The sequence below is a fragment of the Rhynchophorus ferrugineus genome, unplaced genomic scaffold, assembly GCF_030347505.1.
Source record: "Rhynchophorus ferrugineus isolate W39M unplaced genomic scaffold, kcgeb_rfMv2 rfM7, whole genome shotgun sequence".
NCBI classification, from domain to species: domain Eukaryota; kingdom Metazoa; phylum Arthropoda; class Insecta; order Coleoptera; family Curculionidae; genus Rhynchophorus; species Rhynchophorus ferrugineus.
The window spans coordinates 34,994,820-35,022,458 of NW_027472586.1; the positions used below are offsets into that span (position 1 = coordinate 34,994,820).

The 27,639-nt window shown below is 33.8% G+C and overlaps 1 protein-coding gene across 1 annotated transcript in view; it reads left to right on the forward strand.

Moving 5' to 3' along the window:
- Nucleotides 1–361: 361 nt before the first annotated feature.
- Nucleotides 362–27,639, forward strand: part of LOC143200264 (BMP and activin membrane-bound inhibitor homolog) — a 32,096-nt gene continuing 4,818 nt past the window's right edge. Inside the window, exons 1-2 of the mRNA XM_076410692.1 lie at nt 362–637; nt 24,372–24,510. Of these exons, the coding sequence (XP_076266807.1) occupies nt 517–637; nt 24,372–24,510 (260 nt within the window). The 5' untranslated portion in view covers nt 362–516. The remainder of the gene's footprint in view (nt 638–24,371; nt 24,511–27,639) is intronic.

Sequence of the window (27,639 nt, forward strand, 5' to 3'; positions counted from 1 at the left end):
CTGGGGATAATTAGTATATTCCTTTTTCATAAATTCAAAGTAACATAAAAATATAACTTCAATTACCATTGCCAATTGCCCATTTAAATTGATTTAAAAAGAAATGATCTAAGCAATTATCTCCGTCCTTTTCTCTCTCACAATTTATACTGGAAGGAATTATTACATCTTCGTCTGATGTCATGAATGGAAAAAACAGTCGAACCGTGCATTTGACAGGACAGACAATTAACCAAATAATAACTCCTAACAAAAACTCTCATCTGTAAACAATTACGCGTATCTGTGAGATTGTCAAGGGGGTTACGAATAAATGCGCATGAGCAGCTCGTAGAATTTTCGGCTTTTACTGTCGTATATTCAGTCTAGGTTTCGCGTTTGTGGTGGTAGGAGGTCTGTGGTTCCACGTCGATAAAAAATGTGATATCGTTCCCATTTCGGACTAATTATTAAATCGCCATCGGATCGTTCAGTTATTGGTTTTAATACCGGATAGTCGATCCATTTTCGACCGACATGTTATTGGTTTGTTTGATGTTAGTGATGTTTGCCGCCGTGGTGGCCCAAGAACAAGCTTCGCGGGTGAACAGACCTAAGAATAGACCACCCCATCAACAGTGGAGTCTTTCGGGCGCCGGTAAGTTTCCCGAAAATAATATCTTTCGTCAACTTCTCCAAAACTGTTCTAATTCGAGAACAAACAATCTTTCGTTCGCCTGTATTTGTCTGTTTCGTATCCGTGAGGCCTGAGATATATCGAGAGCTGTTGAGAATCCGCGGAAATCGAAAAACACTAGTGATCTCTCAGTCAGTGGTTGAAGTTCGACCACACTGTATTAAGTTAATTATGTTTCTGTCATCATGGTAGAGTAATTTAAAAAGGATGTTTTATGTTTGAAAAACATGTTCTGACAATATTTTCAATGTAAAATCAGAAATACACAATATTAATTAACTAATGTATGTCTGTATGTCAAAATATATTAAGATAATTAAAATAACGGCAAAAATAGTCTTTTTCGCAGTTTAGAAAGTAGAAAGAATATTAAAGGAATGGAATTTATAACTAGTGATCGCTCTCTAGTCGAAATTCGACTATATTGCATTAAGTTAATTATGTTTCATTATAGAGTAAAAGGACATTTAAAAATAATGTTACTAAAACTTGTTTTCACAGTATTTTCAATGTAAGATCAGAAATGTATTTGATACATAACATTAATTAAAATAATAAATAGGTGTATATTAAAACATATTAAAATATCTAGAAACTATCTATTTTCACTAACCTTTTTTTAAGGCATTTAATTAAATTACCACAGAATATTATAAAAAGTATAAATTAGGTTATTTTGAACTTTTTGAAAAACTTGAACTATGAACTGTGAAATAAATGACTACAAGTAGCGTTGGGAACTATCGACTGAAAACAGTCGAAACAGTCGATAGTCAAAAAAATTGCGACTCAAATGGACGGTTCGACTGTTTTTTTTTTCATTCGTAATAAATATAAATAGTACAATACAACTTAAACAAAATCTAAAAACTAAAGATGTTCAATAACCATAACTACTAAATAAAATGTAAACGTACCAGCCAGCAAAATATGGATTTCCCGCATATCGTGTTCATTTCTAAAATTGCCAGTCTTTTATTGATGACATCTAATAGACAATTTTGTAATTTTTCCCCATTCACTTGTTAAAATCCTGGATTTGATGGAATGTTGCAGTTCTCTTATTAACGGTATAATTAAAGAGATCGTGGGAAATCTTTCACTAGATAACTCGGTGGTCATTATTTCAACGGACTTTAAAAGTTGAACACATTCTGTTGAGATAGTCCATTCGTCACCAAATAAAAACTGTGGTGCCCTTCTTAATAGCCATCAAAATAAATTGTTGAATAGTAAAGTAGAGTTTTCCTATCAGAAAATTTATTTATTACAAATATTTAATATACTTTATTCACCTCTTTACCGTTCATATTTTTAAAAGAAATTTAACAACTGCTACTGCAAAAAACTCTTCAAATCTTTTAGAATCCATGCAATTTCTGAAACCATTGGAACCTGATTTTAGTTTTTAAGATTTTAGGAAAAAAGTTTTGACAAACAAAAGGCTTGGACAAAAATCGTGAAAGTTGATAAAAAAAGCATTACCCATTATACCAACACAAATTATTACCTATTATGACAGTCAAAAGTATCTTACTATTTATCATTTACAATTTTATATTTTTGCCCTCGAAAACTAGCGTTCCAAAATGCTGCTATATTAATTTATAACATATAGTTATTCACAAGCAAACTACAAAAAAAAAACATAAAACCACGTATATTACATATAAATCTATACAAGTATAAATTCGGCGCATTACTTTCAAAGTCGCGGCTAGGACGACAATGCCAGAGCGTTAAAAATCAGTCGAATGAACTAGTACAACTGAAAATAGTAACTAAAAGTAAATGACGGAAACAGTCGATAGTAAATAATAACAAAAACAGTCGGACCGAAAATAGCGACTGAAACAGTCACTGGTAAAAAGTAGTAGAATCGGTCGAACCAAAAATAGCGACTGAAACAGTCGATAGTCGATTGTTCCCAACACTAACTACAAGTATACATGAGCTTTCTTTACTTTTATATTATAAACATAACAAGTATGGAATAATAAATGAAGTACATTTTGATTGTTAAAACAGATTTATAAATTGATATTTCACTTTGGCATGTATATTAAAAGAATGTATTTATAATCATTAAATTAACTATTAATTTTCCAAAATTTAGTCAATAACAAAATAATTGATAGAAGGTTTAAAGAATAAAATATCATATAGTCACATGTCACAATTAATAAGTTAATAATTTATGATTTCTTTTATTTGTTCTATGTGCTCCATCCATGCAATTTACGTAGTTAGATTCATTTTAAGTCCTAGATATTTGCATTACTTCTTTTGTGTACATATATTCCTTATCTTTTATCCATTTTTCTGACCTTAAATACACACTATAAAAACAATAAATACATCAGGCTAATAAAAAGAATAATGTCTTCACCTAAATTTTCTTTAGTTTGTGTTTTGTGGATTTTCATTTATCTATTGCTTTTTACTTTCCATTCTTAATCGTTTTTTATTGAAACTTGCCAATTATCAACTAAATCAACAATCATAAGTAACGTAAAATCTTAAATAATACAGTTTAAATTAAACAACTTTCTTTAATAATGCTTGCCGGTATTTCTACGGTACGTTTCCAGGGAGGGGTTTTGGTTACATATTTTGTAACCTTTCTTCACTTCAGCGATCTGACATCTATTCTGGGCTGCTTGATATGGGCGTTTTTCGTTTTATTAGAATAAATTTTATTAGTAGCGCGTGAAAATATTAGGTTTAAAAGTTCTTTCTCGACATAAGCTTTAACTGTGTCAAATTTTACGCCTCCATGTATCCCGTTTTCCTCAAAAAGGCAGGCAAAATTTTCGCTACACCAATTAATATGTAGGTTTAATAATTATTTATTAACTTCTATCTATTGATTGATTGATAAAAGTTTAAAAGAATATAATGGTATATAAAATAGCTGCATATTTCATCGTATTAATTAATATATTATAAATTAGATTTAAAGGATTTTTTTCTCAATCTGAATTTTTTTGTGAAAAATTTTATTCAAAGTATTGTCCATCGATGGCCGCTACTTTTCCTCAACTTTCAGACAATTTACGGGTTCCATCTCGAATGAACGGTGTATATTTTGAGACTATCCACGAATCGGTCCATTTTTTAGTATCTTCATAAGAAGTGAAGCGCCGCTCAGACAGGTCACGGCTCATATAGTCTATTCAAAACAGCAGCGAACCCACGTCATCTGAATTGATGATGCAATGTGGCCGCATCAACTCTGAGTTTTAGTACATTTTGATTTTGATATATAACAAAATTCTAATAATAGAAATTGTTATCTAATATAATTTATTTTAACATTATAGTACGTACATTTAATGCATATAGTCTGTTCAAAGTTTTTTAGTAATGCATCATGGATATTTGTGACGTCCAAATATTGCAATGTTGCCGAATTAACTCTGAGTTTTAGTTCAGTTTGGCTTTGACATACAGAAAATTCACATTAAACTTTTATCCACGCTAGTGTAGGTAGAGTTCTAGGCGCGTCTTTTATGTAGTGGTATCCCCCGAAGCCCTAATCCACCTAATTAACAATTGATAACTGAGTAATGTATGCAACTTTCATTAGAGAGCATATTTACCTTTTACGCTTAGTTCTTGTTTTCTTCGATGCAAAGTTTTCTTGTAAAGTAATTTTATTTTAATTTGAGAAATACATACTGATGTATTAATCCCGTAATCGCCTTGCTTGTGTATTAATGCAAGTACAACAGTCCAGTAGTATTAAATTAATTGGTAAAGTAAGATGTAATTAATTTTAAAATAACGTATTTAGAATGAACGAACCGGAGGAAATTATTTAGAATGTGATGCCGAAATTGGTGGATGACAAAAAGGTTATTGTTCTAAGAAGACTGACCAGAAGGTAAGGGCAGGTAGTTGAGTTCGCTCAATTAACATTTATCTGCCGATCTTTTTCGCGACGTCTTTTGTCCCAGCCTTCGTTAGCCCGAACTTGTTCCCTTCCTTTTCATTTTTTTTGCGTACTTTTTGCACGAACCCAGGCTGCCCGGGGTGGCCGAAATTCAAGCGCCAGGTGGTCCGCGACGTCGGAATACCTTCGGTCGATTCGTGTGTGTTTTATTATCAATCCGAAGGAATTCTAACAGCACATAACCTCACAATCAAAGACGACCTCGTTTTGCTTGTTAGACCTGTCTAATGGATATCGTTTTAACGTAACTGTACAAATATATAATACTGTGACCAAGAAATAACAAAAATCTGACATAAAAGTTTATTTTATTTTTTATAAGGTGTTCTGCAATTTTTGCAAAAAAAAACTTTTTTTTATATAATATACAAGAAGTGAGTTTATCCTCAGGAAATCTACCGCTAAACTCTCCAAAGCATTCCAAGAAGAAAGTGAAAAACAACTAGATGCTCTTTAAAATTGTAGCGACCGCTACGACCCTTTATGCCACCACGCATTCATCTACAGCAAGTTTAAAGGTTGGCAACGCCGGTGGATTGGTACTATGCGGTTCCCGGCTATAAAAGACCACCACGACGACGCCTCGTTATTTTTTCTTTTCTCTACCCCCTTATAACAGTACCACTTTCACAGTGCTACCGTACTTCCTTCACCTTAACCTAATATCCTGTCAATTCTACCACAGGTATTGTTTAATGTCGCAATAAACAAGTATTTCTTCAATCAGTGTTTTTAGTTCTCGTGCAAATTCCTTCCACAAATAGTAGTGAGTGTTTGGACAAACAATCGCATCGACAGCCACACATTCCGACCGACCGACCTGACGAACATTCCTACAGTTGGTGACCCCGAAGTGATCAAAGTGCCTAACAGGTAAACCAGCTCAACATAAGCCACTCGACAAGTGCTTGACACGTGCATGGAAGGATAGCACGAGGAACGGAACCCATCAACATCACATGGTCGACGTTATCCCACGGCACTAGTCTGATGGACGAAAACCACAGAAGCCTATCATGCCTAACATCAGCACATGAATACCCTTGCATCACGAAACGTAAGGGGACCACGCTTTTAGGTACCCTCAAACAAATCGGAACGCCCCAAGACGAACGACGTCCTGCTACAACTTCGATGGCAGCTGATCCCGTAAAACTCCTCGCTCAGGTTGGGATCCCCATCTCATAATCAGTCTCCAGGCGATTCATTGTGTGATTACGGGTGCACTCCGAAACCTGCACCACATAGAGGTACGTTCCACGGCGGCTCCACTAGGAGGGGAGTGATGTGGCGACCGCCACGACCCTTTAAGCCACGACGCATTCACCAACAACAAGTTCAAAGGTTGGCAACGCCGGTGGATTGGTACCATACGGTTCCAGGCTATAAAAGACCATCACGACGACGTCTCGCTCTTTTTTCTTTTCTTCACCCCTTTGTAACAGTACCACTTCCACAGCGCTACTGTACTTCCTCTACCTAACCTGATATCCTCTCAATTCTTCCGTCGACCACATGTATCATTCAGTAACGAAATAAACAAGTATTTCTCCAAGCAGTGTTTTTAGTTCTCGTGCAAATTCCTTCCAAGAATGGTAATGAGTGTTCAGACAAGCAATCGCGTCGACAGCCATTCATTCCGACCGACCGACCCGACGAGCATTTCTACAAGTCTATTCAAAGTTTATTTGTATATGCATCATCCAAATTTGTGACGTCAAAACGTCGCAATGTTGCCGCATCAAGTCTTAGTTTTAGTTTAGTTTGGCTTTGACATACAACAAAATTATAATCTAAATAAAATAATTTAAAAATGTTATCAAATATAATTTATTTTAACATTATAGTACATCTAAAAACTACAATTAATTATACAGTCACAATAGTTTATAGGTTAGAGTTACAACTAATCAGACAGCATTGTATCTCTTTTTAATTAGAATGAAATTAGAAATTAAACATCTAGATGATGCATATACAAATAAACTTTGAATAGACTGTATTTCAGCGACACTTCAGGCTGGGGCACTATCTGCCACCTAGAAAAATATCGATATTTTTTGCTACATATATTAATAATTTTAATAAATCATTATAAATAAATAAAAAAAGTATTATATTATTATATATTAGATGTATTAGAAATATTTAGTATAAATATTGCAGATAGTTTATCACCTCTTTACCGTTAATATTTGTTTACGAATTTTAACAGTTGGTACCATAAAACTTCTTCAAATCGGTTCGAATATAATTTCTCGAACCTTTCGAATCTAAATTTAATTTTCAAGATTATACGAAAGAAGTTTTGACAGTTAACGACAAAGGCTTGAACAAAATTCAAAATCAAAAAAAATATTATCTATTATTTCTTAAGCGTCAAAAATATTTAGTTTATCATTATTTTTTGTTGTTTTTTTATTTTTTGTCTATATGTTTTTATACAATATATTCTTATCCACAAGCAAACTACACAAAAAACATAAAACCATATATATTACAGATAAATCTATGTAAGTGTAAATTTGGTACGTTATTTTCAAGGTCGCGGCTGGGGCGACAGAACCGGAACTAAGAATGCAGAAAAAGTATCGATATTTTTTTTAAATAAATTAAATATAATTTTATATAAACCTTTTAAATTGGTACTCAATTTTAAAGATCCATCAAAAATGTCACTACCCTAAAATATTTAGGGAAAATCACTACCCTAAAATATTTAGGGAAAATATATATTTTTTAGGCTAATATTTCACTATTTTTATTTTTTCTTAGATATATCGATATATTTTTTGTAAAATACCGATATTTTTTCGGTGGCCAACACTCCTAGCCGGAACATTAAAAATCTATCGAATGGTACTAATAGAACCGAAAATAGTAACTGAATGAGTAATTAGTAAAGAGTAGTAAAGTCAGGCAGAACGAAAATAGCGACAGGGACAGTCGATAGTAAAAACTAGTCATTTACTAAACAGTCGATAGTCGTATGTATAATATAATATAATAAATATAATGAAAAATGTTATGATGTAATCTTGTGAAAAATTGCACTAAAACGGTAGTGTTTTGTTTACTACTTAACCTTACTACTTACTTAACCTCTTATCTATATAACCCATCATTTTAACAGCTCACGTACGTAGATTTTTATTGTATTCTTTCTAATCAATCATTACTCATCGAGCAGATAAAGAAAAAACGCAAGGCAAGCTTGTTCGAAACCGATTTTCAATCGTTTTTTGTTTGAACAGTATTTCTATACAAATATACACAACGATTAACACAGTTCGAAATGGTCTCGGTTGTTTCTTTGCCAAATAACATGTGTGTGAATAATTTACGGTGCTTTTATCGCTAACAAATCGTTTTGCAAATATTTGCGAAGATTTGATCGCACAAGCGGTACCTCTCTGGTTTGAGATTTGTGCCTGATGTGACAGATCACGGATTTTTGTCGACAGATAATGAGGATTAAGGAATCGGCGTCAAAGGAGGGTGTTTGAATAATGATTAACAGTATTAAACATAGTTTCTTTATAATTTATCCAGAATATTCGGGACGCACTGGATTTCTAAGTATATTATGTCCAATAAAACAGCCTCGACATTTATGACGTCAAAATGTCGCAATATTGCCGCATCAATTTTCAGTATTAGTTTATTCTGCCCTTGATATGTAAAAAAATTGAAATGTAAATAAAATAATGTTATCAAATATAATTTATTTGAATATTATAGTACATTTAGCGCATATATTACTGAATAAGTTAAACTACTTAACACGTTCGCTACCGATCTGGGATCAAACGCTTACCCAAGAAGCCGACTACGTTTTTCTGATTACAACAATAAAATATTCTTAACTAGCGACCCGCCCCGGCTTCGCACGGGTGCAATGCTGATACTAAATTAAATACACTACAGAAAAAATATGAACGTTGTATATAAAAACATAGCGGCCCGCTCCGACTTTGCACGGGCATAAAATATATATGCCTATGTCACTCAATGAAAACATGATTAAAATCGATCCAGTATTTTTGGTTCATTCATTACTGCCCTTGGCCTGCACGCATTAAATTTGGAGTAAAACAATTCCTCTTCCTATAATTCCTTCCTAATATCTAAATTCATACAATTTTTATTACATTACACATTTTTAAACGCAAATTTTAAATTTGTAATATCTCCGAAAATATTTGTTTAATTTACATGCTGTAAGGAACCATATTGATCTATATTAATTGCACATTGTATTTAAGGTACTTAATTCGATAAGGATTAATGCCGTATTGCTTAAAATAGCTTCGTAAATAAGCCATTTTCTCACGTAAAAAGTAAACAATGAAAATGGTTAATGTGGGTTATCCCTAAAAGATAAACATATACCGTCGCGGACTTTTTTGTAGACCTTTTTATGGTGTACAATACTGTAGTATATTAATTTGATCTAACTCGTAGGGTTAGGCAGCGTTTTTGCTAATTGCTAAATAAGCCTAAAAAAATAGGTTAATTTACGACATCACGTTAGAAACCTCTAAAATTAGCAATGTTGCCTTAGTATATTATGCATGTATTATACATATAAACCTTCCTCTTGAATCACTCTATCTATTGAAAAAAACCGCATCAAAATCCGTTGCGTAGTTTTAAAGACTTAAGCGCACATAGGGATATAGGGACAGAAAAGGCGACTTTGTTTTATACTATGTAGTGATAACGTTTTTAACATGTGTCCAGTTAAATATATTTTAACAATTTTTGTGTGTCACGCATCATACCGTTATCGACTCTGAGGTAAAATTTTATTGCCGATGGCTGCATAACGCACGAGCGCGTTGGGAATTAAAATGGACAGAATAGGAAAGTACATTGTTGATTAGAATATGTAATTTAATATACCATGACAAAATTACACATATAATGGGAATGAATAAACTACTCAAATAAGATAAAAAATATTCAGCAGAAAGACGAGAAAAAATAATTAAGTAAATGTTACTACAAACAAACGATATATCTGTACAAGTAAATTAAGAAGTCAATAGGAATAAATGAACGTCCATAAGCTAATACAAATTTTCACTAAAACTCACAAAATAAATAAAAACGCTATTCAGATAAATCATAAGAGGTCATTCATGACTAAGTTTTGCGAAGTCTAAACAGAATCCAGGATTTATAGGACATGCACTGCATACATAAATAGTGTCTTTTCTTTTTTTTTTGTAAATAACAATTTTACATTGCTTTCTCATTACTTTTCCTGCTTTCTTCTCCTCTCGTATTTTCAAAACATGTTCGCAGATAACCGCTCTGGAAGTAGGTTTAGACGGAACCTTTAGTAACCTTTTTATGACAGACAAAGGAAATTCGTAAATTGGAATACGATTGCCTGAATATTTATTGTAAAGTTATGGCACGTTTCATATCTGTTTTTCCACTTTTACGACGAGAGGGCCCCGACATATCGATATTTTTTCCCACCATATGCAATTCTGTAATTCATATGTATCAAAAAGGAAAAATCGAAAGCAAGTACGTAAATGACTCAGTTATAGTCTTCAGATAATGCTGATTCAACTGAAAAATATTTCAAGCTTAGTAGCGTAATGGTAAAGGCGACAGGACGGTCCTCCTACTGTTGCGATAGCCGCGGGGTCGAATCCTGCTGGGGCACGGTCGTAAATTTATGTTTGCGATTGTCCTAGGCAAGAGTGTAAGATCCGACAAGGAAAATGATCCCAGTCACGGCAGTAACCAGGCTGGGTAAGACCGGATGTCGTCTGGGATGATTTCTAAAGTTGGTCACTCACCAGTCGGTAGGTTTAATGCCAAGAACCGTGGTTCGGAGCCCATGTTAAACTGTAGGTCCAGTCCAGATAATCCCCTAGTTGGTAAAAATAGACTTATTAATATATAACATAACAATATTAATATATAACAATAAACACTTTCGTATTGGAATTTATAATATATTTATCCTACCAAAGATGGAGATTCTTTTAATTGCATTACCTTGTTCGCATACGTCTTCTTATCAAATCTAAATTCTGAGAACGTCTACGTACCTGGGTCTGCTTCATCAATGTCCCCGAACTAATTAGTCGGCTCTTATCGAGCCATACGCCCGACGAAGAAGCGAAACCTTTTAGAGACGGCATTCGTACGGTCCTTATCGAATGGCTCTCTTAACGAATCCATCCGACAATCCTTGGTCCGTCGCCAACCGCGACTCTTTATTGACGACTTAAAAGGTTTTTTTTCTCAGCTACTGATAAAGCATACAGTAAACAGAATGTTATTTTGGTTTAGCACATGCGCATTATCATTTATCTATATATTACTCGGTTTAGCAAAAAAATACCTTCCTTCTTGAAGAAAACGGTGGCACGTGAAGCCGTGAAAACGGTGGCACGTGAAGCCGTGAATTGGCACGGTTAAAGCTTATATCGAGGAAGAATTTTTAGGCCTAAAATTAATATATTGCCGGCTTGGTGGCGCAGTGGTAAAGGCGATGGGCCGTTCCTCCTACTATTGCGATAGCCGCGGGTTCTAATCCTGCTGGGGCATGGTCGTAAATTTATGTTTGTGGTTGTTTAATTTAAAATTTGTGAATGTTCTAGGCGAGAGTGTAAAATCCGACAAGGAAAATAATCCCAGTCACGCCAGTAACCAGGCTGGGTAAGACCGGATGTCTTCTGGGATGATTTCTAAGGTTGGTCACTCGTCAGTCGGTAGGCTTAATGCTGAGAACCGTGGTTCGGAGCCCACGTTAAGCTTTAGGCCCAGTCCATATAAACCCACAGTTGGTAAAAGGAGACTTTAAAATATATATATATATATATATATATATATATATATATATATATATATATATATATATATATATATATATATATAAATAAATATATTCCAATAAAACTGAAAAAAACCTGGAATAGCCGTCAGATCGGTGACACAATATATATATATATATATATATATATATATATATATATATATATATATATATATATATAAACAAACCCAGTGCGGTCGTACGGACTAAGAGTTTAGCTCGCTGACAATAACCTGCATAGTGTTGGTTAAATTTAAATAAATGTCTATTTGTTCCATTTGAATCGATGTTAAAACGGAAACTAAGTGATAAAAACATTAAAAGAAGTTATATAATTTTAAGCAATATTTTGTGTTATTTTCGGTTATTCCTTTATTGTTGAATTTATTAAAGAGTTATGGCAAGTTTGAATAGAAAACGATTAAGTATAGTATGGTTACGCGAAGTTATCTTTTAATTTTTTTTTGTTAATATAACTGTGAAAAAAATAATCGATATATGTGAAAATTTCATCCCAACATAGATTAACAAAATTCGAGAATAAGAAGAATCGTCTACTTTCTTTGCTTATTACTCACTATCATTTTTTAAATTGCATTTAGTGAAATCTAATTTCCATTATCTTTCAATAATCAACAAAATATTAATAAGTGTAAATTACTACGCCACTGTAACAAAATATCATGAGTAAGAATATTGTCAGAATTGCAACAACTTCGGAGCATCAAATATACTTATACATGACCTTTCTTTCTTTTTATATTATAAACATAAGTATTCAATAATAAATGTATAGAATATATGAATAAAACAATTTTGAAATTGATATTTGACTTTAACATGTATATTAAAACAGCAAAAACATAAACACAATTAGGTAAATTATTTTTTACAATTTGGAACTGTATATTAAAGAAATATATTTACATTTATTAATTTAACTATTGATTTTCCAAAACTTAGGTCTATAAAGTAAATAATCAAAATAATTCATACAAGGTTCAAAGAATAGAATGTCATATAGCTTATTTTATCAATCATTAAACACCTTAATATTTACCATTGCTTGAAAGTGTTCATAATTTCTTTTATTTGTCCTACTAGGGACCCGCCCCGGCTTCGCACGGGTGCAATGCTGATACTAAATTAAATACGCTACAGAAAAAATATCAACGTTGTATATAAAAACATAGCGGCCCGCTCCGACTTTGCACGGGCATAAAATATATATGCCTATGTCACTCAATGAAAACATGATTAAAATCGATCCAGTATTTTTGGTTCATTCATTACTGCCCTTGGCCTTCACGCATTAAATTTGGAGTAAAACAATTCCTCTTCCCCTATACTTACTATGAAGATTTCCTGCTATCTTTGGAATATCTAAATTCATACAATTTTTATTACATTACACATTTTTAAACGCAAATTTTAAATTTGTAATATCTCCGAAAATATTAGCTTAATTTACATGCTGTAAGAAACCATATTGATCTATATTAATTGCACACTGTATTTAAGGTACTTAATTCGATAAGGATTAATGCCGTATTGCTTAAAATAGCTTCGTAAATAAGCCATTTTCTCACGTAAAAAGTAAACAATAAAAATGGTTAATGTGGGTTATCCCTAAAAGATAAACATATACCATCGCGGACTTTTTTGTAGACCTTTTTATGGTGTACAATACTGTCGACATTAATTTAATCTAACTCGTAGGGTTAGGCAGCGTTTTTGCTAATTGCTAAATAAGCCTAAAAAATAGGTTAATTTACGACATCACGTTAGAAACCTCTAAAATTAGCAATGTTGCCTTAGTATATTATGCATGTATTATACATTCCTCTTGAATCACTCTATCTATTGAAAAAAACCGCATCACAATCCGTTGCGTAGTTTTAAAGATTTAAGCGCACATAGGGATATAGGGACAGAAAAGGCGACTTTGTTTTATACTATGTAGTGATTCAAAGATTTTTTAGTAATGCGTCGTGGATATTTCTGACGTCGAAGCATTACAATGTTGCCGCATCAACTCTGAGTTTTAATTCAGTTTGGCTTTGACATACAACAAAATTCTAATTGAAATAAAATAATTGAACAAAAATGTTAGCAAATATAATTTATTTTAACATTAAACTATATCGAAAAACTACAGTTAATTATACAGCCACAATAATTTATAGGTAAGAGTTAAAACCTCTTATCACAATTGCTTTCAAGAATTTTGCATACGGACAGCTGGTTGCCGTCCGGTCGTCAAATGTACGCTAAATTATTCAAAATATTAGTTATAATTATTACAGGTTATAAATCGGCAAGCATTATTTTAGCTCTTTATATTGATAAATTTTAAGTCGCTCCCTAATATATCATATTACTTTCTTTGAAAATGCCGAAAACAATAAATATTCAGAGTCACAAATTGATTGCGGTTTTAATAGGTTATTTCGACAAGGAACGAGATAATGGAGACCCCCTTTTACCGGTAAAATCCGTTAGAAATGGCTGGTTAAGAAAGATATTCCATAAAAAACTGTTTGGATATGTGGAAGGAAGCATTGTCAATCATAACACCTTCGGTTTGGATGAACTCGATAACACATGCAAAGGAATATTGACAAATGGTAATTGATGGAATTGTGAACATGTTTTGGACAGATTAGAAATTAACAGTTTAGTGATTGAATTGGATAGAGAGTCGTAAAGTGAACACATAATATAATAAATAAAGTAACACAAAATCCGCAAAAACACTGCTTAAATTCACTTTCTGTTTTATTATTGTTTCAAATATAAAACTTAAGGATTAACCAACATTATCCTTTATTTTATTTTATAAACTTAAAAAAAGGCATTTAGCACTAGCAACAGTCGATCCTAGTACGTTATTGTCGACGAACTAAACTCCGCACGGCTGCCCCACGGCTAAAATCGTAAAGATATCAAAATAACGCATTGGTTTTACATTGCATGAGCATTTGACTATGAGAAAGCTCTGTTAAAAGTAGGTGCCGCGTTTGCTCACTGTTGATCAAAATCAAGAACGTGTTGATGATTCTGAGCAGTGTTCGGCCATCTTTGAGCGCAACAAACCGAATTTTTGCGTTGATATGTGACAACGGATGAAACATGGCTCCATCATTTCACCTCGGAATCAAAACGATCGTCATCTGAGGGGACAGCAACTGGTGAGCCTCGCCCAAAATTTTGTTGCATCAAGACAACGCACCGTGTCACAAGTCAATCAACACAATGTTAAAACTACATGAATTGAACTTCGAATTGCTTCCACGTCCACCGCATTCGACCGATTTGGTTCGCTGCGACTACTTGCGTTTCGCAGGCCTCTAAAAATGGTGACCGGTATTATGAGGCGAAAGATAAATCGTTCTACAAAAGCGCTATTGAAATGTTAAAGTGGCACTGGAATGATTGTGTGCTGGCTCCTGTTGGAGATTACGTTGATGAATAAAGCCAATTTTTAACAAAAAAAACGCATTTTTTTTTGTTACGCCCGAGACTTTTCGGCTCAAGTGTTAGATAAATGAAAATGCGCTTGTGTTAGACCAAAATTACATTGTGTTTGTTGTTATATAACCAATTGTATAGCATGTGCTAATTCAAAAATACCTTCTGAATGTTGTATGCTCAGCCACCGTAGGCTTTCATTCTTTCTGGTTGCTCGTTATATTAATTTATCCACTTCTACAAGATAGAGAGCGAGTGAGAGAGAGAGAGAGAGAGAGAGAGAGAGCGACGGCGACTCGAACGGAAAAATGCCGGTCATAATTCATAATTATCTAAGCAAACATACAGCGTGGCTGCCCGTGGGGTCCTCCGTTTCCAGGCTGAAACAAAGAGACCGAGATCGACGGCTGGTTAGAGGAGCACAACGGGGAGATTATTAAATAAATAACGATGGAAAAAAAGGGCCCCATCATCGTCGCGTCGAGATGATGGGGAAGGCCGAGGAGACGGCCAGGTAGATGAAAAAATCGATTCGGATGCTGTGCGGGTCGGATATGTTTTTCTTCGCGTTGTTTTTTGCGACTAAACGGCGTTGCACTTAAACAAAATTATTTTAGTCTTTAAATCCATGGCATTAAGGAAGGATTATGTCTAATAAGACAATACAAAACGATTTACCATCTTAAATAAACAAAAACGGAGATCAAAGTATAAGATATAACAACTACTTACTCAATAAATGTCAAAATAAGTCAATATAAGTTACTTAACCTTTTATAAATTCATGTAATTTTATAAGGAAAAAGAGAAAATAAAACAAAATGTAAGGTAACAAATATCATTTTTTATTTTTCTTTTTTTACTCAATAATATATCTTGTACAGCACTAAAAAGTACCTTCGTTGTTCCCTCATTGAATCTCCTCAATAAGCATAAAAAAACATGGAAACCCCTCTCTCAATTCATTCAATAAAAGGAAGGAATGCAGTTCAAATCAATTTGTATATATGGCTATATTCTTTTGAGATTTCATATTGTCCTTCATTCATTATGATTAACATATCATATTCTTACTTTAAATTGAAGTAGGTAACCAGAAACTGAGATTGTGGCTTATATAACAACACACATCGTGTATTTTTCACCTCATTTACCCATACTTCAACACTTCTAGTATCACCTTTATGCTTTGTACCTGTAGAATTCAATCGGTTTGCTTGCTGAGTATTATATAAATGTTTACGACTCAAATAAATCTAGTCTTTCCAAATTGCCACTGCTTTTCTTCTCTATCATATCTTTTCTATTATAACTATGTCACCTGGACCATAAGAATTTATTTTAACTTATTTTATTTTTTTATTTTTATTTTATATTTATTATATTTATTAAGAATCGTGTATTTACAAGATGTTTAGAATTTCGAAATCACCTTTAGTGCTATTAACTTCTGAATAATTTATGGTTTCTTTATTAGATGCATTTATTAACAAAACACTGACCGAAAATTGTAAGTAATAAATACATTAAGTTATGCATCAAGAATTAAAATTAATGTTGCAAAGGATGTTAACAATTATTAAGTAGTTTAGTAGAATTTTAATTCGTCCTTTGCTTGTGAGTTGTAATTTCTCACGTGAGACACGACATAAGAAATAAAAAGCAGAAATTAAAATGAGCTATTTGCAAGGGTGAAATTGAAGAGTAGAAAAAGGCAAATAACGATACAATTTTATTTAAAAATTTAGTCAAAAGGATTTTAATCAACCTGGTGTATTTATTGTTTTTGCAAAATATATATTTTATAAAAATATCCATATGAAATATGGATGAAAGATAATGATTATATAAATACATAAATGAAGTAATGAAAGTATTCAGTTAAAATGAAACTACATAATATACATAGATGGCACACATAGGACAAATAGAAGAAATTATGAATTATTAGCCGTAAATCTGTAAATATTAAAAGATTAATCTAGTTATTGTTAATGATATGTGACAATATGACATTTTATTGTTAGAACTTTGTATTAATTGTTTTAATTATTTACTCTAGAGATCCCAGAGTTGAAAACTCAATAATGATTGTAAATAAATTCCTCTATCATTTTTATGCATGTCTCTAAAAAATTAATTATCTAGTATAAGTGTACCTAGTATACCTAGTAACTTAGTGTTACCTAGTATAAATCAGTGTGTTCGTTATTGTTTTAATATACATGGTAAAGTCAAATATCAATTTCAAAATTGTTTCATTCATATATTCTCTGTTTTCATAAAAAACGTAATCTTATTTATGATAATTTCATTCAATGTTCAGTGGTGGAGTTTCAGTTTTAATAAATATATTGATTAATATAATTAAATATGCAGCTATTTTATATATTCCATTTTACACTTTTAGCTTTTTATTTATCGTTCATCAATTAATAAGTTAATAGATTATTTCATGGTTATAATTTCCTACTTTCTACATTGTGAAAAAATGCCTATCTTTTATATTTTAACATATAAAAATATATTACTTATATATCTTATTTTGAAGGCAGTATTAGAACAATTTTTAGTAACAAACTATTTTAAAAATATCCTCGTAATTATGAAAGAAATATGATTAACTTAATTTCGACCACTGGGCGGTCACTAGTAGTAATTTGTCATAGCGCGTGTACATTCGTCATATACGCTCACAATGCATTAAAATTGAATATAAAAATAGTGTCCTCAATTTGGACATGGTAACAAAGAGTTCTAGGTACTCGGGACTGTATTGAAAGATCCTGTGAAAAATGATTCTGAAGGTTACCTACATAGACTTCGGCTGGCGCCGGCACCATTATTAATACAATTAACAAGCTGCTTTACTCGAGCACCGTGACGACAACTGCTTATGTTTTGCCGCATTCTGTTTTTTCCATCACACTTTTATTTATTTTTCGGAGGATACGTTTTTATACTTTATTTAGTTTCATTTACTTTAATATATACATATATATTATATATATATATATATATATATATATATATATATATATATATATATATATATATATATATATATATATATATACGCTCCTAAATATATATGAAATAATATATATATTGAATAAAATGAAATAAAAACAATATAATTAATATATATGTCTAACTTTTCTATTTTTATAAAAGCACCATATTTAAATGGACGTACATATTTAAATAATTCACGTGATCTCTAAGAACTATATATATACAAACGTTATATTAAAATATATAAAATATATTAATCGCGTGTTGATAAAATGTTACTTTTTAAAGGGAAAAAATACAGTTGAAAGAAAATAGACACTGCCCCCGGAAAATTAACCATCAATGATTGGTATGCTAAGTTTAGACATGGTGAAATGAGCACCGAAGACGGTAAACGCAGTGGACGCCCAAAACAGGTTGTTACGAGAAGAGCTCTGTGCAAACTGGGTTTTGACCAAAACAACGATGAGATAATGATTTGGAGCAGTGTTTGAAGATGGTCAAGCATAATAAAAGAGTTTTTATATCGATATATGACAATGGATGAAACATGGCTCCATCATTTCACTCCGAAATCCAATTGACAGTCATCCGAGCGAACTGCATACGATGAATCCGCTCCAAAGTGTGGGAAAACGCAACTCTCGGCTGGCAAGCTATGGCGTCCGTATTTTGGGATGCGCATGGAGTAATTTTCATTGACTATTGAAAAAGGCTTGCTGCTTCACTAAGACAATGCACCGTGTCACAAGTCAGTGAAAACGATGGCAAAAATCCATGAATTGGCTTCAAATTCCTTCCTTATCCACCGTATTCTCCAGATCTGCCGCTCATCGATTATTTCCTGTTCACAGATCTCAAAAGAATGCTCGCCGGGAAGAAATTTTCGTCGAATGAAGAGGTGATCGCCGAAGGCCTATTTTGAAGCAAATCGTAATACAAGTCGTACTATAAAAATGGTATCTTGGTAACCTGTTAGTTACCAAGATAACATAAATGCAGTCAAAAATATTTTACTATTTATCAATCAAAATGCTGTTTTTTTCATCCTATTAGGTCATAAACAAAATTGAAAAATAGAGTTCGTATATCAACTCACGTCATCTCAAGTTATGACGTCAAAACGGTGCAATGTTATCACATTTAACGTTGACATTTTAACTTCGATATACAACAACATTCTAATATAAATAAAATAATGAAACACAAATGTTATAAAATAACATTACAGTACAAATGATGTATATATTAACGAGGGACTTAAACTACAGTTAATTAAACAACCCTAAGAGTTTGTAGATTAGAGTTATTTTATTCTATTTGTATTAAACTATTTTCTAAACCATCCATATTCCCTGGGGCTTAATCCATCTAATTAATATTTGTACATCCAAGTAATGTATTTTATTTTCATTAGAAAACATATTTACCTTAATATGTTTAGTTCTTGTTTCTTTGCTTGCTGTGTTTTCTGCCAAATCATTCTGGTATCACTGTATTCCTTAGTTTCTTCTGTTACTACCTGTATACATTTTTCTTGGCAAAATTAGTCTAAATTTACAAAATAAGTTAAAATTTATTTTGTCTTTATAAATTTTAACGAAATGCTCATATATCTTCTGAGAAATTACAGGCATATGTATGCACATTAACATTATGGTAATTATTTACCACATCTCATACCATTTCAATTTGATTAATCATCACTTGTTGGGACCTTTTTGTTACCCCTACTATGAAAAATAATATATGTGAATTATTAAAAAATGTTATGATCCACAAAACCTAATGATATGTTATTCTAACTTTTACCTTTTTCCATCAACTTTTGTTCCCTTCAACACTTTTTTTATTATCGTCTTGCCAAAGGTGGCCTAGTGTTCCATTTTGAAATACCTATGTTTGTATACATGCATAGGTTTTTTCTGAATGCTTTCTATTCTAACAACTATCTTTGAAATATTTGTGTTAAGTTATTTTTATATTAAAAAAACTACTCAACGTTTTTATACATTTTCTAAATTTAGTCGTGAACAGAGTATTGTCGTTGAAATCAAAATTATATTGTTTTCATTTAATTTGGTACATTCTACTTATAGTAGTCGTACTAATATTCAGTGTAGCTGCAGCACAATAAAAACATTTCCAATAAAAACGGGCCTCATTTCCCGGTTTCTGTTCGAGTGATTAGAGACATAATTTATTTTCGGCTGACTACTATTAAGTAGCGATTTAAAATTTATCAAAACAAGTAAAGCGTCAAAACAACGTTTTTGTAGACATTTGACAACCGAACGACTTTTGCAGGTTGATTCGGTAACATGTTCGAACTTATTGTATTGTATCTCTTTTTAACTTGAATAAAATGAGAAGGAAAATATTGTGTGATATTAAAACAAATTTACAAACTGCAATAGGCAATACATAATACATCATGATGACGTAAGTTCACTGCTACTTTGGATAGACTATACATTGTTATTTACAATAATATTAACATACAAAACATAAAACCATATTTTTAAAAGTAGTCAATTACTAAAAGATTATTTGAAATGTTTAACACAATGTTTATATTATATTTAAAAAATCCTATCCAGTGTCGATGCATGTCTGAACCCATTTAAACCTTCAAGCAAGCGAGCCGCCACTGACTTGCGATCCTCTCTTGTCTAATTACGGTTTAACAAGTAACCCGAGGTGAGGGGCCATTTGATCGAGGCTCAGGTAAATAATGAGAGGGCACGAGATACTTTCTGGGCTGCGAAATAACAGGGCAGACGAGGGGTCTGCCCCGCCCTCCAGATGACTGCGGATATCGGGAACTCATATCCTGTGGGAACCAGTTATTTTCGGGCCAAAACAAGCGAGTTAATTTAGTTTATTAATTACATCTTACATTAGGTACGCTTAGTACAATCTTAATTTACAAATTAATTTATTACTAACAGGTCAATTGAAAGGTCCCCGGCCTACCATGGCAAAACACATTTTTTGACAAAATTAGTTTCTTTTATTCAACATAATTCCCTTCAAGGGTGATACACTGATTATAGCGACCCTCCAACTTTTCGATACCATTTTTGTAGTACGATTCGTCCTTTGCTTCAAAATAGGCCTCAGTTTCGGCGATCACCTCTTCATTCGGCAAAAATTTCTTTCTAGAGCGGTCTTTTGAGATCTGAGAACAGGAAATAGTCGCTGGGGGCCAGATCTTGAGAATACGGTGGGTGAGGGAACAATTCGAAGCCCAATTTTTGAAGTTTTGTCATCGTTTTCACTGACTTGTGACACGGTGCATTGTCTTGGTGAAGCACTATTTTCTTTTTCTTCAAATGCGGTCGTTTTTCGGTGATTTGGTCCTTCCAACGGTCCAATAACTTTATGTAACAGTCGATGTTGATGATCCTTCCTTTTTCAAGGTAGTCAATGAAAATTATTCCATACGCATCCCTAAATACAGACGCCATAACCTTACCAGCCGATTGCAGCGTTTTCCCACGCTTTTGAGTGGGTTCATCCTGTGCAGTCCACTCGGATTAATGTCGATTGGCCTTCGAAGTGAATGAAGGAGCCATCTTTCATTCAATGTCATATATCGACGCAAAAACTCTGGTTTATTACGCTTGATCATCTTGAAACACTGCTCTGAATCATCAACTCGTCCTTGTTTTTGATCAAAAATGAGCTCGCCGGGCACCCACTTTGCACAGAGCTTTCTCATACCCAAATATTCGTGAATGATATGATGTACACTTTCAGTTGATATCTTTAGAGTGTTTGCTATTTCGTTCAGTTTCAATTTACGGTCAACAATTACGGTTACTCTTTTGAGCATCCACTGCATTCACCGTCTTCGGTGCTCATTTCATCACGTCTAAACTTAACATACCAATCCTTGATAGTTGATTTTCCTGGGGCAGTATCCGGAAACTCGGCATCAAGCAAAGTTTTTGCTTCAATTGTATTTTTTCTCTTCAAAAAGCAATATGTTATCAACACGCAAAATTCCTTTTTATCCATTTTTTTCACAATAACAAAAGTTGCTTCTCTCAAAATGCTATAATTCACAAACTGTCACACAGTGTTGACAGCTGTCAAATTTATACACGCATCTTTTGAGGGTTAGGGATGACTAAAGAACATATGGATATAATTCTAGTAGCGCCATCTATGTGTCAGTCCTGGGACTTTTCAATTGACCTATTATAATTATAATAGAAATAAAGAAATAATGAATGATTGAAAATAAAGAATGATTAGAGATGATTTGTCAGATTTTCTAACCAAACCAGACAACAAAAAGTCGTTGACCCGCTGGGAATCGAACCCGCGACCTCCGCGTGTGAGCTGAACGCTCCAACCATTACACCATACAAGCAGTTGCCTGCAATATTTCTGGGCCTTAAAGCACTGAACGGCTGAAAATACAAACTGGACGGCTTTTGCACTGATCGACTCTGATAGGCAAAGCAAAAAAAATTCATCGAATGAAACTAGTAGAATAGTAACTAAAAGTAGACGACTGAAACAGTCGATAATAAAAAGTACTCAATTAAAATCGTTTTCAGTCGATCCTTCCCAACTCTATAGTAAAAGCATGCTGACAATTGATTGATTCTAAGATCTTTCGTGACAAGTATGCAAGTAAGGAAGCCAGCAACGCTATAAAATTGACGAAAAATCTGTAGTCGGTACCGAAACAGCTACTACCACTGGACAAGAAAAAACAAGCGAATAGAAAATAAACAGACGAGAGAGAGCGACAGTTGTTTAAGAAAAAAAAGTCTGGCCCGCTTCCTGAAATTGTTTCAAGTACGACAACGAAGACGGAAAATCGGGCATACGAGGCGCGCAACTGCGATGGCAGAAATAGTGGCGCCAGCACCGTCACGCGAGGGTTTATAAACGTATCCGGTCACGGCCTACTTCGTTCCCGAATTATTCCTCTCCATAAAACATAACGTTGGGAACTATCAACTGAAAACAGTCGGAACAGTCGAATGGCAATTACTAGCGTTGGTCATCGATTGAAAACTATTATCGGCTGTTTAGTATTTGACCAGTTTTTACTGTCAACTGTTTTAGTCGCTATTTTCAGTCCGCCTGATTTAACTACTTTTTACCATTGACTGTTTCAGTCAATTACTTTCGGTCTCTATTTCGGTTCCTCTAATGCTGCGTACAAAATGGGACAACGAAAGCCAACGACTGATATTTGGAATTGGATAACGAACATTCGTTGGCCTTCGATGAAACGTACATACTGCCTTTGTTGTTAGGAGCATACGTTCATTGGGGTGAATCCGTATTTTTAAACGGCAGTGGCGAATATAGAGTATATACCAACCGTCCACACTGCATTCGTCGATTCCATTCATTTCTTTTGAAGTTACCGACACTCTACGGATTGCAAGCGAATGCCAACAAACCCTTTTTGGCCGTCGTCACACCGTCCAAACAGAACTAAAAATATCACAACAAACCCATTCGTTGGCGTTCGTTGGCCTTGTCTGTACGCAGCATAATTTAATTACTTTTCGGACCTACTAGTTTCTTTCCACTAATTTTTGAGCTTTGCCGTCCTAGCCGAGACCTTGAAAGTAATGTGCCGAATTTATGTTTTCATAGATTTCATATATATATTAACTGAATATATATGAGTTTATGTTTTGTTTGTAGTATAATTATAAATAACAATATAGTTTACAATACAACATTTTGGAACTCTATTTTTCAAAATTATTTATTAATGGAAAAGAACAACACTTTGAAAATATTAAAATCATTTTGACTGCATTTATGTTATCTTGGCAACTATTGGTCTTTTTTGATTGATTTTTTTTTATTTTCTAAGGCTCTCGATGTCTGTTGAAGCTTTTTGAATATTAAAACTTCTTACATTCAAGTTTCCTTCCCAAAGAAAGCTCGAAAATGTACATATCCGTCTCACGGTCTATATCACCCATGCTATATCACGGATATAGCACGGGTGATAAGACTATATAAAGCACATGTTGGAATGAATTAGAAATAAGCCAATTAGTTTTATTATATTATGTCATTGTTTCTTTACGAATACTGAAATACGGTTAAATATATTTGGGATCATTATTCTATTCCTGTTTTCACACTGCTCCTTGCCAATTTAAAATTATTTAAAATAAGCTGATCTATACAGCAGAGATAATAAAACAATTTTCTCGGTCCTTTCCTCCCTCAAAATTAGTTTGGTAGGAATTCGTACATCTCCGTCTGTTATCTCTGCAAAGTGTGCATTTGATTGAAATAGCTATTTTCAGTCGCTAGTTTTTTACTAGACTGTTTTGCGACTATCGACTGTTTCTACTATTTTCAGTTCATAAAGTTCATAAAGATGATAAATTACTACGTTTTCTTTTATTTTTCAGATAATGTTCGGTGTTTTTGCAACTTGCCAAGATGCGTCGCTACTGGTTACTTATGCAAATCTAATAGAGGATGCTTTTCCGACTTCGAACTAACTCGATTCAGTTCTGGACGTCACGGATGTATGGAATTTCTAACCGAGTAAGTGCTAAAATAAAAAAATTCTTTTTTGTAGAGTCGAATGCACAGTACTCGTTAGGGATGCCGATTTTTTAATTATTAAATTAAAGGTCTAATGCATTTTTTAACCGATTTCAAAAAAGAAGGAGGTTTATATTCAGATATATTTTTTTGATGTATGTCCGCCGATTTCTCCGTCAATTATGGACCGATTTTCAAAATTTTTTTTTTTTTCGAAAGAGTACACTTCCGAGGTAGTCCCATTGGAACCAAGTCAGAATCTGAAGGGGGAAAATAGAGAGAAACACTCGAATTTCAAAGGCACGTACACAGTTTTCGCATATTTTTATGTAAAATAATCAGATATTTGTGAATAATATTATAGCTGAGCTGATGTGACGGAAAATCGGAAGTCGTTCAGTGCAAAAGCCATTCAGTTTGTTTTTTAAGCACTAACTATAGCGTATAAGACCTGGTAGAAATATTGTAGACGATTGCTTCTATGGTGTAATTGTTAAAGCGTTTAGCTCCCAACCGGAGGTGGTGTGTTCGATTCCCGGCGAGGACAATAATGTTTTGTTGCTCTAGTTTAATTAAAATATTTATCAAACCACCTAGGCTAGTGAGCGGACCTCGGTGCCGCAATTTAGTGAGTAAATATCTAACACTGAAAAGACAAAAAGAAAATATTTTTAACAAAAAAATTGAACCGACTTCAAAAGATAAAAAACCAATAAAAATTAAAAAATAATCAAACTTAGATCTTTAACACAAAAAAAACGTTTTAAAATAAAATATGTACAGAATAATAATATTTTTTAACACTTTAATGAGTTTTATTTTTCTCTTTTTGGTCTTAAAATTAGTGAAAATAAGATATGATTAGAGGTGATTTAACAAATATTCTAACTAAATTAGAACAAAAGTCGTGACTCCCGCCAGGTAACGCACCCGCGACCTCCGCGTATGAGTTGAACACTCTAACCTCAACACCATAGAGGTAGTTGCACGCAGTGTTTCTACGACTTTTCATGCGATATGGTTAGTGTTTAAAAATAGTGAATGGCTTTAAACGGCTAAAAACTCTTCAAAAATGCCTGAATGATACAGCGGTTCGGTACCTGCCTACCTAAATAACTTCAAAGTATATATATATTTATTTATATATATATATATATATATATATATATATATATATATATATATATATATATATATATATATGAGTTGTCTGTAAGTGCTCATAGTATTTAAAGAAATATCCTCTAACTCCTAACCGTCGAGGAGGTATTTCGTCACATCAGTTCAGCAGTAAGGTTACACACGAATATTTGATTAATTTAAAATTTGAAATATGAGAGTTTCCCTCGATTTCCCCGGATTTCACTATCAGGTCCTGACTTGGTTCCAATGGGACCACCTCGGAAGTGCACTCTTTCGAATAAAAAAAATTATTTTGAAAATGTGTCCACAATTGACGGAGAAATCGGTGAACATACATTAGAAAATATGTATGCAGTCGAACATAGAACATCCTCCTTTTTTGAAGTCGGTTAAAAACGAAGCTGACTATTTTCCCGATGATTTTTTGGTCTTCAAGAGATGCATATTTGTTAATATTCATAATTTAATCCATAATAGTATAACTACTTACGTCGATAAAGGACGTCGCTTGAGTACTGTTCGTTGCTACGCCAATCAAATGGTCATAAAATTCGATTTATTAAGCTAGCCGCATCGAATCGTTACGTGTGTTGGCTAGCACGACGAAGACAACCAGCGAGGAATGCTAATGCACTCGATTTGCGGCAACTGTAAATAACAATTGACAGGTGAACGTGCACCCATTGTCGGTTTTCGTCGATTAGTGCCGATGTCGTGTCAGCTTCGTTGGATGGACGCCAGCGTTGTCTGTCCGCATTTTTTTTTTTAAATTTAACAAATGGGATAAAAAGTCCCGGGCGTAACAAAGAAAACGCGTTTTTTTTTCAAAATTGGCTTTATTCATCAACGTAATCTCCATCAAGTGCCACACATTCATTCCAGCGCCGCTCTAATATTTCAATACCACTTTTGTAGAACGATATATCTTATGGCTTAGGAAATAGGGCTTAGCTTTAGCGATAACCTCTTCATTCGAGCGTAATTTCTTACTGGTGAGCTTTTTTTAGGTCCGCGAACAGCCTGTAGTCGCGGGGAACCAAATCTGGCGAATACGGTGGATGTGGAAGGAATTCGAAGGTCACTTCATGTAGTTTTGCCGTTGTTTTGATTGACTTGTGACACGGTGCGTTGTCTTGATGAATTTTTTTTTCTTTCTCATATGCGGTCGTTTTCTACGGCATATCGTGCGGCAATTTCGGCCTTCAAACGCTCCAATAACGCTATTCGGGCGCTTTGGACGAGGTTCCTCAGTTACTATCCACTCAGATGACCATCGTTTTGATTCCAGAGCGAAATACTGAATCCATGTTTCATCCATTGTCACATATTGGCGCTAAAATTCCGGTTTGTTACATTTAAACATGGCCAAACACTGCTCAGAATCATCAGAAACTCAACTTAGTTGTGTCGAAAAAAGTAAAAAACAAAGCTCTTGCTGGTGCCAGGGTCACAATTGAAACGGACACTGTAATTCGTTAGGTCCTACCTTTCGACTGTTTGTAAATGGCAACGTCGCAAAGTTAGGCGGAAATTACCGAAGTTTGCCGAGTGCATTTGGGATTCTACAGAACTAGGCGCTACTGCCTTTACTCACCATAACGGTGGATCGTTTGATCTTGTTTTTCCTGCGAACCGTTAGCTCTCTCGCCTGCATACTTTCGAAACCAGTTCCGCGACGGGTAATCGAACGTGCTCGCGGACCGCAACCATTTAATATGCGAGGATGGAAATGATAATAAAGGATGTGGCGCCTCGTAAAAAAGCTGGCGCCGCAACGACAAAATAAACAATGCAAAACGAGCGGGGACCGGCCCAGGGGCCACGGTCTGCAGCTCGGGTCGACGCCGAGACTCGCGGATTCGTCACCAGCCGTATTTCCCCATTGTTAATTGGATAATTTCGGACGTGCTCCCGGCGCCTTCGCATTTTCGTCATAAGTCGAATTTGCATATTAACTAATGCTCAATTATCGACAAATTGCCCTAC